Source organism: Impatiens glandulifera, chromosome 6 (assembly GCF_907164915.1).
Source record: "Impatiens glandulifera chromosome 6, dImpGla2.1, whole genome shotgun sequence".
NCBI classification, from domain to species: Eukaryota; Viridiplantae; Streptophyta; class Magnoliopsida; order Ericales; family Balsaminaceae; genus Impatiens; species Impatiens glandulifera.
In genome coordinates this window covers 46777794-46790953 of record NC_061867.1, presented here as the reverse complement: position 1 = coordinate 46790953, position 13160 = coordinate 46777794, and the positions used below count along the sequence as shown (strand labels likewise).

The window sequence follows — 13160 nt, the reverse complement described above, 5'->3', positions numbered from 1 at the left end:
AAAGAATTCGGGGAAATTGATACAAGAAAGAAAGTGATGGTTGTAACAAAGCAGAAATAGAGTTCTGAGAATGTTGAAATAGAGCAGAAATAGAGTTCTGATAATGCTGAAATAGAACAGAAGGAAAATAAAGAAAATTCTCAGAAAAAAACTAAAATGACATAAAGTATTCAGGCAGAAGTCAACAAAGATGGAAAATGGAGGGTTGAATATAATAAAAGGGCTAATCTCTACGGACTAAATAATCAAATTTCGAAATTGCTATTTCATGCGAAGAAAGAAGAGATTGTTTTTAGCATGGAAAAAACTCAACAGTTTATAGCCCAACTTAATATTCAATACCTTTAGAACTGGAATTTACTTAAAAAAGAAGAATATGATAAGATAGTTAGTTGGTGTGTAGAGACAATGCGGGAGCTAATGAAGTGCCCAAACACCAATAATTACACTATCAGAAGTAACTCCAGTTGGAAAGTAAATGAAGTTTGGAAGAAAAACACTGAACAGAAAGTTGAAACTCAGGTACAATATAAAGGCAAAATTTACTTGGGGGATTTTAAACCAAAGGTTGAGATTCTCAAATCTCCTTTTGAGTTTAAATTATCCCTTGAAGTTGAAGAGAAATGCATTAAAGACTGGGAATATGTAGTTGTTGGTAACTATATAGGAAAAAATCGTGTATCTTTCTTGGTCACTAAGGATGTATTGCTAAAGTAATGAGAGAATATTGGACTGGAAAATGTATCTGCAAATATCAATGATCTTATTTCCTAAAGTTCAAGAAGGGAACAAATTTGGAGAATATTCTGGAGTTGGGACATACTTATGTTGGGTCAAACTTCATGAAGCCGGAAAGATGGTCTGAAGGATTGAACCTACGTAGAAAACCGAAAGAAACAACTCAAATTTGGTTCAAACTAAGGAACATTTTGGCTCATATGTACAATGCAGAAGCATTTAGTCATTTTGCTAGTCTATTAGGAAAACCATTGTATATGGACTCAATCACGGAAGAAAGAGAACACATCACATATGTTATGATAAACATTGAAGTGCACCCTAGAAGTACTCTAACAAAAAAATGACAGTTATTGACAGAAGAGGTAAGCCCACAATCATGGATATTTCATATGAATGGAGGCCAAACAGATGTGCATTCTGCAATACTTTTGAACATGTGAGTAATCAATGTGAAAAAACAATTGAAGAACAACATAAGATCTTGAAAGTTCAGCAACACAATTATAGCCTAAAAGTTCAGGAGCAGAATGAGAAAGTTTAGGAAAATAAAATTGAAGAATCCTGAACTGGAAAACATCTAGAGGAAACTAAAGATGAATAAGAAGATGATGAAAATGTTGAGATTCAAAAGAAGGAGAAGATGAAAAATTAGAGGAAGGAGAAGATAAAGAATCAGATAAAGAAGAAGAAATAGAGGGTGAAAATGAAAAAGAATTAGAGGAAGAAAAATGTGAAGAATCAGGAGGATGAAAGAAATGGAAAATTAGCAGATGGAAGTGATAGAAAAGCAGTGGAGGAAAGTGAATAGGAGACTATAAAAGTAGATCGAAACAACTCAGGCAAAGTTAAAGACATTAAATGTGCAACTCAAAAATAAACATCATCATATGCAATAGTTTGATCTGTGATAGTAAAACCTAGAGTCAAATAAGTGAGGATGCGACATAAATATAATTGCTAGAATTCGAGGAATGCAAATTGGGTTTTGAGGAATGCAAATTGGGATTCTAAAGCAGAGTAAGCGTAGTCAAAAAGGAAGTTCACACTAGATTCAGAATTTTAAAACTGTAGGCCTTGTATGCTTTTGTTGTTTTTTACTATAATTTTTGTGTGTTTGATATTTCCAATAAGATACTCTAGGTCGTTGTTTGTCATCTTTTAATCAAAGATAGAGATTGCCTAACTTTAATTTTGACCCTCTCCCACTTTTGAGATTTTTAATGAAATAACGTTAAGCTGTTTTTCAAAAATAAAATAAAAATTTATTTATTATCTATTTGGGTAAAAAATAAACAACTTGTATACATTTTTGTCTAATTTAATTAATTTAGTTTATATATATATATATATATATATATATATATATATATATAAAAATTGGTCAGATTTTGTTTAATTAATAGGTTATGTATTGAAATTTTAATCATTAATTTAATAAAATCGATTATACAAAATGACTATTATTAACCATAAATAAAAGAAAAGACTATTAGAAATGAGTTTACCGATAAGAATTAATTGTAAAATGAAGGTTTTGATACCTTTGAATGAAAAACTATATAATTGAAATGCATAAAATATTATGGGATAATTTTTATTAATTAAATACATATGTTATAGTATATTTAAATTTACTATATCATATTAAATTAATTATTGTTGATCAATTTTTTTTAATAAATAATTAATTATAAAAAATTAAAATATCAATCACTCTTCCAGATAAGTACAATATATTTTTATTTCATAATAATAATGGATTAAGAAAATCAAATCAAACTATAATAAAAGAATCTCTGCTAAATAATTAGAACGATTGTCATTACAAATAATATAAAATAACATCTATAACATTTAAACAATTATATTGTTAAAAAAATACGATAATTTTTTTTTAAAATAATTATATCATATATATAATCATTATTTATTCATTCAAGATTATTATAAAGATATAAAAATTGTATGATAAAAAAATTATAATAATTTGAGGCACATATATATAAATTTAAAGTTTATGACTCATTTAAAAAAATACACAAAGTTGAACTACAAATAACAATTGGGCTATCAAAACTTTCTTTTAAAACAGGTCATAAAAGAGAAAATATTTCAAGAATTAGAAAAAAAAATTCAAAAGTAAAAGAAAGATGTTATTATAATGTCTAGTTATTGTTTAATCAATCTATATTTAAATAGTAAGGAACTTAAGAAACCATTTTTAATATAAACTCTTTAATGGCTCTCAAGAAACATAATATTAATATTGTTTTTTCAATATTTCTAGTAACCTTGATAACATGGCAATTTATATACTATGTTTCTGGGACAACAAAGAGTTCAAAGGGTTTAAAGGACCAGGACACTGTTCAAACCATAGTGGGTCATTATAATTCTTGTCCAATTCTAAATTCAATGTATATATGGATTATTTATCATCTTTATTATATTTTCTTATATCATTTATTTTGTAGGGTGATGATGTGATTGATTGTGTTAACATGAATAATCAACTTGCATCCAACCATGGTCCTATAGTTGATAATACTAAAGATTTAAAGGTATTATTAATTTTGTTTTATTGATTGAATTTGTCAATTTTATTTTAAAACATTTAGAAATGTAGTGAAGTTCGGTTTGAACGGAAAAAATGTTAATAAATTTGTTAATATATATTAAGATATATTTTAGAACAATATTTCATCTATTCAATATTCATATGAAATATTTAATTCTTTCTTTCAAACATAGTTTGAGTTCCCGATCTAGTAAAATACTATAATGCATTAATATATATACTAGGAAAAAGAAAAACAAATTAATCTTATACAAATGTTTGATAATTCAAATTCAACTAGACGGAACATAGCTCTTACCCCATCGAAATCAAAATGGAATCAACATCCAATGGACAAATATCTCAAGAATGGCAAAAATACGGAAAATGCCCAGAAGGAACTGTTCCCATTAGAAGGAGTACAAATTCTATCACTCGCAAACACCCTTCGCCTCATTTCAATAGTAGCTTATTTTTAAACCCATACGAAGAGGTGCACGAGGTAATCAAAGAACTCAACTCAACTTTCATTTAATAAAGCATTTAAACCTAATAGCATTATCAATACAAAATATAACTTCAAAATTAAGCGATATATATTTAATTTTTTTTATAGTATAAAGATTATTACCAACCTACAATAATTGCACTTTAGAAAAAAAATATTAATATTATATATGTTGATATTTTATATCATTCTTTCTATTGTTCATTAAAGTATGCTGTAGTCCAAAATTATGGTCGCTTATTTGGAGCAAGTGCAACGTTTACGGTATGGAAACCTGAAGTCGAGCATAATGAATTTAGTTTAGCTCAAATATGGATTACTTCGGGAAATGGTTCAAACACAAATACCATTGAAGTCGGATGGATAGTAAGTATAAAAATGTTTCAACGTGAGAATTTAGAAATTATAGTAAAGAAATTAACCAGTTTTATTTTTGTTGTTGTTGATACTACCCCAGGTTTATCCAATAAAATATGGTGATGATCAACCAAGATTATTCATATTTTGGACAGTAAGTAAGACATTTTTTTATAGAATTATTTAAAATAATTTAACATAATTAAATATTATTTCACTACTTCTCTCTAAATAACATTATTTAAGTCTAGTGGTAACAAGAGGTAGATATCCCCCAGGCCTCCATGAGGTCCTGGGTTCGAGCCCGTCAGGCGGCATGTTCTGCGCCTGGTTAATTGGTTAAGTATGTTTGTGGGCTATGTACTTAACCCGCGGGGATTAGTCGCACTCCATCGGAGTAGCGGAACCCAGCGTTCTCAAAAAAAAAAAAATACTAAAATACCATATATTTTAAATAATATTTTTATTTATTTTATCATTATATATTAATACTCCTAAATTTTTTACCAAAAATTTCTAATATCTTTAACATTATCACCGATCATTACGTTTTATATAATACAGTTATTTAAAAAATTTGAATCCGAACAAGCCTTAAGTGGGTGTGTATGTTAGGATTAATCAATTTAACCAAATATTCGTTAAATTGATAGAACTGGTTTATTGTTTATACAGAGAGATGGTTACAATACTACAGGTTGTTATGACCATGATTGCGCTGGATTTGTACAAATTGATTTCAGCATTCAACTTGGTCAACCCATTTCTCCTTCCACTCTTGGAGGGCAATTAACTTTCCTAACAATTATGGTCTATAAGGTAAATCTAACTAGTATTTTGAAACCATTCAAACGTATTATAAACTTTTAATAATTAATTTATTAAGTTATAACAAAAACAACTCTAATATTTTATTCATTTGAAAAAAAAGTTAAAATGTCTCAAATGGGAGCCTTAATTAATAATTATTGGGCCATTTCAATTTAAATTATAATTGAAAAAATAAAACTGTATTTAATTGCAAATCAAAACCAGAAGATTGACTGATGGGTTGCGGCCCAATATATTTATTATGTTTGAACAAAATTTTTTTACAGGATTATGGTGAGGATGGACACTGGTGGCTATATGTAAATGGTATTATCATAGGATATTTTCCTAAGAATCTCTTCACTTCATTGAGTGAATATGCTGATAGAGTGGATTTTGGTGGAGAGATTCTTAATAAGGAAAATGAAGGTCACCACACAACTACTCAAATGGGAAATGGACTATATGCCCATGAAAATGGAACAAGTACTGTATCTGAAATTAAAGTTTATGACCAATACAGAAATCCAGTTGAAGAATTGCATGAAGTTTTTATGACAGCTAGTCCATGTTATGGTGCACTTGTTTTTGGTAATTCTATATTTTACGGAGGACCCGGTTATTCTGGAATCTGTCCTTAAATTATATTATTTTGATTCAATGTTCTGCTGATTAAATCCTTTTTATTGATAAATAAAAATAAATATAGATATTGTTTAATCACAAACTCTCGAGTTCTCGCACCAACAACGTTAACTTATTACAATTTATCGATACAATTTTTTTAAGAACTAAATTGACAAGCCAAAAAGGGGTAGGCAGCCTAGGCCACGGCCTAGGACCAAAAAGGGATCCATTTTTTTTATAGATACTAGGTATTAGTAAGGATTTTTAGTTTCTTATTCTTTAATTTTTTGTATGATGTTAGATTTTTTGGCCCAAGACTCTATAGCCCAAATAGAGAAACAAACTAACACTATCAGAACAAAAAATTGAAAACCCTACTGTCTGTCTCACTATCTGTCTCTCTCAGTCTCTGTATCCTACATCGACAACGAAACTCATAACGAAACCGACAACGAAACCGACAACAAAATAATTTCGACGGTGGCTCTGTTTCGCTGGGTTGAGCCTTGAGGTAAGGTTTAACCATTAAAAGTGAAAATTCAACATCAGGGTTTGATTGTTATTTATTTTTATGCTTTGTTTAGAGATTGTGTATTGTGTGGTTAAGCCGTAAAGATCTTTGAAAATAGTTTACTTGTTTGATGGCGCCGAAAAAATATTTGTCTGGATATGAAAAAAGAAAAATGAATGAATTAGAAGAACAATTTGTTAAATCTCAAAGTGGTGCGCTTGACAAATTTGTTAAAAGAACAAAAGCTTCTGAAAATTTAGACTCCACTGAAGCGATAAATGCTGAAGAAATTAATATAGTTAATGTAGATGAGAATGTGGAGGAAATAAATATCATTCCCGAAAACGATAGTCAAACGAACAACCATTCTATCTCTCTCGTGGATAACGCCCTAGTATATATATATGATCCTATGGGATAATCTTGATAATAAAACAAGAGATTTATTGATTGAAAAGGGTCCTAGAAAGGAATAAAATCTTGAGTTTATGCGTAGGGCTCCAATTTCATGCTTTCGCCTAAGGCCTAAAAAATCTCATGAACGGCATTATGTATATATTGTTGTGCGAGAACTTGATATACAGATAGATAGGTCTTAAATAGATACAATAAAAATATTATATAAAACCAAATTAATAAAATTTTACATTTTAAAATTAAAAAAAAAATAATAATTTTATTAGTTGCATAATAACTTATTTATTATTATTTTTTTAAAACACATTCTAATTACTAATTTCAGATATATACATGTGTATAATATGTTGAAGAGCTTGTTTTATATTGGGTTTTGAATAGTTTTTAAATATATACAAATATATAATATTTTGATTAAAGTAAAGATTAGTTGAGATTTATTAAAGATAAATTATTAAAATAAATTTTTGTATTTAAAATTTAAAATTTAAAATTAATAAAAATAAAATATTTAGATATTTTAATAAATCATTTAAATAATTTAATGATTAAAATAATATTAATGTGATAATTGATTTTAAAACAATTATAAGAGAAACGTTAAAATAACCTAAAATATCAAACTAAGTAATATATTTATCACTTCCTAACTTTTTGGTCCCTTAAATATCACTAGTAGTAAATTAATAAAATTGTGCAAATACAATGTAATTCAAAGTTTGAGCATATTTTAATAAAAATAAATTAGGTTTGACGTTCAAATAAAAATAACAATTAGAGAAAGTAAGAAATAATGAATATATGTTTAGTTTTTTTTCAATAATACGATAATAAAATTATCGGATGCACGTCACGATTTAGAAATGTCGTCAGCTTATCGGAAAATTTACACTTGGGTTAAATTATACTCAGTAAACTTACTCGGATTAGAATTATAATCTAACAAATTAACGTATCTAACATTTCTAATATATAAATAATCTAACCTAAAACAAAGGGGCATAGTTCTTCCAAAACAAGGGTTGAAATTGAAAGGATCGATCAAATAACAGGATCGAATAATTCTAAAATAGCTAAGAAGGTTAAGAATGGATCGAAAATCAAAGAAAAGAAAAACATGAAGACAAATAACTAAAGTTCCAAGAAGAATACTAAAGTAAATCCCAAGGAACCCGTGACACCCGAGGTTAACCCTAAGATATTGAAAATGAGTGCGTTTTCTCCACTCGTTAATTTGGATCCTAAAATTCCAATTGATAGCATTCAAAAGAGAAAAACTGGTGCACGAGAGAAGAGCACTGAAGGGGATATTCTAAAGAAGATTGGAACAATTGAAGGCAACGATTTTGTGGGAAATACAAAGGTTAGATGGGCCGAAAAGAACAAACAAGTCAGGAAAGATATAAACCCTGAAACAGTCATCTCTTCAACTCCTCCTACTGCTGCAATTCCTAACAAAGAATTTACTTAGGTTGATAACAAGGATCCTACTGCTGGTCTAACGTGGTCAATAAGTAAAAATGAAATAGAAAATTTGACAAGACTGAGAAACCATATGAAGAAGCTATTTTTCCAAGTTAATAAACAGAAGATTACGATGCCCCAGGAAAGAAATGATCAGTTGAATGCTCAGTTCAACATTCACTATCTAAAGAATTGGAATCTCTTCAACAAAGACCAATATGATGAAGTGATCAAGTGGACGGTTGACGCCATGAAGGAAATTTCGAAATGTAATAAAACAAAAGTGTATATAATCATGAGCAACCCAAACAAAACCTGGAAAGAAGGAAAGGTGTGGAATGAAAATGCCATGAACAATCTAGAAAAGGGAAAATTCCAAATAGACACCTTATACCCAAAGGTAATTACACTTGATCATCCGCACCGGTTTGAGCTCCCACCAGAAATTGAAGAAAATGCGTAAAGGCATGCGAGTTTGTCATAGTTGGTTACTTTATGGGCAACATGAAGGCACCATTTGTTGAGATTAAAAGAACGCTGATGGGTTAGTGGGAATCCTATGGTCGGGAGATGATCAAAATCAATAATCACGGATTCTACTTTCTATCCTTCAGAAATGAAAGAGAAAGAAAGTCGATCATAGAGAGCAAATATACCTTTATCAGAGGAAAAAGATTCAAGTTGTACAAGTGGAGCGAGAAAATTAATACTAATCATAGATCGCCTGAACTTGAACAAATCTAGGTGAATCTTAAGAATGTTCCACCACATCTGTACAACCCAATGGGCCTGGCCTATATTTCAAGCATTATAGGAAAACCACTTATGTTTGACCCAACAATGGAAGGCTACGAGCGTGCATTTGTGGCCATAGTTAGTGTAGAAATTCATCCAAGTGGCTATCTTCCAATCAAGCTTGAACTTAAAGAAAGACTGGGAAGTTTATTTGACATTGGAGTACAATACGAATGGAAACCAAATCGATGTATATGGTGTAACACTTTCACACATGCTATGAATAAATGACCAGTCAATAATAATCTAAAATTGAAGGACAATAACAATGCTCAACAAGGCGGTATCAATGACTTTAACCAGGCTCAGGTTGAGAGAAATATGAACAGGTCTGAACTTAACAACAATAAACGCACTGATAATGATAGGATGGACAACCAAAAGCAAGAACATATAAGGGTAAAGAAGAAGATAGGAAAAAGAATGAAGTAGGTAAGGGTACAATATGGCCCTGCTAACGCTGATTATATTGGTCATGTTCAGGGCACCAGTCTTAGGTATTCTATTTTCTCAAGAATATGTCTTGTTTAAAACGTCGGTCCTGGTCAGGGTATCGGTCCTGATAAAGTTAGACATAGCCACACCGGTCCTAGAGCTTCTCATAATGATACCGTACCTAGCCATATTGACCATGTTAAGCATGGTCCTAGACTTGTCGATCCTGATACTACTCAAGCTACCAGACTTGCTACTACCGGTCCTGATGAAAAAGGTGCAATCATTGTTGGTCCCGACTATATTGGTCTTGATACTAGCACAATTTCTATTATTGTGGATGATACTATTGCTGGTCCTAACTCCACTAGTTCTAATACTGATCAAAGAACTGGTCTTGATGTAACTACAGGTTCTAGTTCTGAAGTTTCTGGAAGTCAAAGATCTATAGGATGGGGAATAATTGTCCCATATGAAACAAGAAAAATTGGGTCTAATGGCACTCCAATAGGTCGTGAGTCCACTCTTCACAATTCTTGGAATGCAAGCAGGAACCGAAAAAACAATGTCATCAGAATTCGAAATGACCCGATCCATGGGCTCAGAGCCACCTTTCAAGATAATGAACAAGAGAATCCTGGATAAAAAAACATTGAAAAACTAACAAGCAATAAGGAAGCTCTTGAGAATGGACGAGAAATCTTGGTTTTTGTCAAATCAAAAGATCAAGTGCAGAAGAAGACAATTTGGTCTTGAATAAGGCAGCGAGCCTTGGTTTTGAAGTAGGGAATATTAAAATCGATAACAGACATGAATACAGTAGTGAAGAGGTTCAAAGTAAAAAAAACCTACTAAAGAAGAACAAGCTGAAAATCGAAGCCAAAGTAGAAAGATCTTGGATCCAGAAGCCACTGACTCTATAACGGGAGAAGATGAGATCTATGTGAGTCAACCCCCACTCAATGGCAATAGTATTCCATGTAATCAAGTTGTAGCCATTGAGGATAGCGATGAACGTGATGTTTACGATTTCTCTGATGAAGAGGTCCAGGACAGTCTAGAAAGTTAGGAACCCAACACTTATATCCATTCATGAATATAGTGACATGGAACATAAGGGGACTTAATGACCCTCTGAAATACAAAGAAATCAGGAGGATCATTGAGAACCAGAAGATCACTATTATGGGTATTCTTGAGACAAAAGTCAAATTCCGAAACGTTGAGAAGGTTAAAAAGTTGTGTATTGATAGCAGCTGGGAAATCATACACAACTCAAATGACAAAATAGGCAGAATTTAGGTTATCTAGGATAACAAAGTTGTTGAGGTCAGGGTTCTCTTTTCAATTGATCAAGAAATCCTGGTGGAAGTCAAAGACAGAATCACATGAATCGTGTTTAATCTTACTATTGTTTATGGTAGCAACTCAAGCACTGACAGAAGACTCCTCTGAAATTGTCTTAGAAACTTGATCGATAGTGATAAATATTGGGTTATCCTCGGCGATTACAACGTAACCAGAAATAAATTTGATCGTAGCCTAGAATCTGAAATAACTCGGGATATGATTGACTTTAATGACTGCATCAAATATATGGGTTTAATGCACAGTTCTTCAAAGACAATTGGTCGGTTGTGGATAAAGACGTTACTCATGGAGTTCTGGAGTTTTTTAAGAATAGAAAGATGTTTAAACAATGGAATACAGCGGTCCTAACCTTGACCCCCAAAACTACGGTACCCGAGAAGTACAAGGTTTCAAACCAATTTTCTGTTACAATGTAATTTATCAAATAATTTCAAAAATCATTTCTAAACGATTTAAAAATTTCATAAGAAAAATTATAAATCTAAACCAATCTGCATTTTTCCCCGGTAGGACAATCTCTCATAATATTCTTCTCATGTAGAGACTTTTAAAAGGCTACGAGAAAAAGAAAATATCCCTGAGAGTGGCTTTCAAAATAGATATCAAGAAATTTTCGACTCTGTTAGATGGGATGTCATTCAGGACTTTCTGGTTATTTCTACTTTTCCTATGATTTTTATTGATTGGATTATGCAGTGTGTTTCATCATCTTGCTTTGTTGTTAGCGTCAATGGAGTCCACACAAGGCTATTTCAAGGGGGAAACAGGGTAAGGAAATGGGACCCCCTCTCTTCTTACCTTTTCGTAGCTATCATGGCGATCTTTGAGAGTATCTTCGCGATGTTCCGAAAGAATCGTCCATACATCTTTCACCCATTCTGTGAGGTAGAGAAGGTAACCCATTTATGCTTTGCTGACGATTTTTTCATTCTAGCGCACGCAAACATTGATTCCATTAAAACTAATAGGGTTGCACCAACGTTCTTTTTGGTCAACGAATATTATTACTCGATACCAGTTCATCCTATGGCTTGCCTTTTAGGAAAGACTCAACACTCGTGATCGTATCAGCAAGTATATGAACATTCCGGACGCGAGCTGTCTTCTATGCAATGGAAATGAAGAAACCATAGATCACATATTCGGGAGCTGCTTTATTGCTTAGGAGCTTTGGGACAGATTCTATAACAGCCTAGAGCTAATCAGTTTCCCGAGTGAATGGAATGAAATCAAAGAAGCGACACTACTCAAAGCCAAGGGAAATAGATTTACAACAAGCATGTTCAAGTGTAGCTTTGGAGTAGTGGTGTATACCATTTGGCAAGAACGGAATGCAAGGGTATATGGCAGAACCCGTAGGAGCATTGAAGAGTTATGGAAAGATATTATATCGGATTGCAGCGCCCTCGCGGGAACGTGGAGAAGAATTCCAAGCACGGAGCAGAACTTGAATATCTGTAGAAACTGAAATTTACCATTTTTTTGAACTCACTAGAATTAAAAGCATTGTAATCAGATAATTCATTTACGTTTTTAGCTTTTATTCAGAATGTTATGACTTCAAAATTAGTTTAGGCCTGTCTAGAATTATCTCTTAAACTCGTGGGATTTTTTCCCGTTTTTGTAAATTTTTAATAAAATGACGCTAAGTCATTTTTCCCAAAAAAACCAATATTTATTCATTGCATGAATTCAAAGACTACAAATTCTTTCACTAAATGGTAAGATTTTCAGTATAGTTATACACACACTTTTTTATATAGATAATGAACTTTTAAGATTTTATTTTCGGAATACAATAGAGACAACGTCGTAAAAGATAAAGCATTAAACAAGTCATTTGTTGACCCCAAAATGTACTGTTTTATTACTTTTATAGTTTGGTTGCTAGATTCTAGTGTCCATTGTTCATCACTTTTTTTCTGTTAATTTTTTTTTATCTTTTTTAGTGAACAATGGTATGTGTAGCGCCTTATAATGCTATGAGCGTGCAACATTTTATAAGGCCATATGTGCATAACTTTTTTCTGTTAAAAAAGATATTTAGTTTTTTCAGTTAACAATGTCGTGTGCAATATTTGTTTTTCGAAAACAAACTTTCATTGAGAAAATTGTAAGTAAGTCGGCTTCAAGATTCCGAAAAATAGTTTGGCTGCATTATTGAGTATCTTAATTATTTTCTATGTGATTTATGTTATGTTTAATAAAAGTGTTATTATAGTGTTTTTATTTTCTCTTACAAATTCAATGTCAACATTGGCTCTACATCCTTGAAATGAAAGTTTGAGCATGTTTGACACTTCATTGATGTTTCTCCTATCATCTCAACTTTCGTAGATAGGGTCGACAAAGAATATACAAGCAAACGTGAATGTCTACTATCCCATTCACAACACATAAGATTATGATGTTTATTTATGAACATTGTAAGGACATTATAAAGACTTAAGAGTTTTTTATGTAAATAATATGTTTAGTGCAAGTGAATGTCATGGGAAGTGCCTTATAAGGCCATGTGCAAACGCCCTATAAGGTCATATTCTTTTAAAAAAAACTAACTACAAATA

The 13160-nt window shown here is 31.3% G+C and overlaps 1 protein-coding gene across 1 annotated transcript; it reads left to right on the top strand.

Annotated features, from left to right (window-relative positions):
- The first annotated feature begins 408 nt into the window (after positions 1 to 408).
- LOC124943697 lies at positions 409 to 5614 on the top strand. The gene is made up of 6 exons (XM_047484173.1): positions 409 to 522; positions 3216 to 3302; positions 4017 to 4172; positions 4264 to 4317; positions 4839 to 4982; positions 5261 to 5614. The coding sequence occupies exons 1-6, from the start codon at positions 409 to 411 to the stop codon at positions 5612 to 5614; spliced, it is 909 nt and encodes a 302-aa protein (XP_047340129.1).
- Positions 5615 to 13160: the final 7546 nt, after the last annotated feature.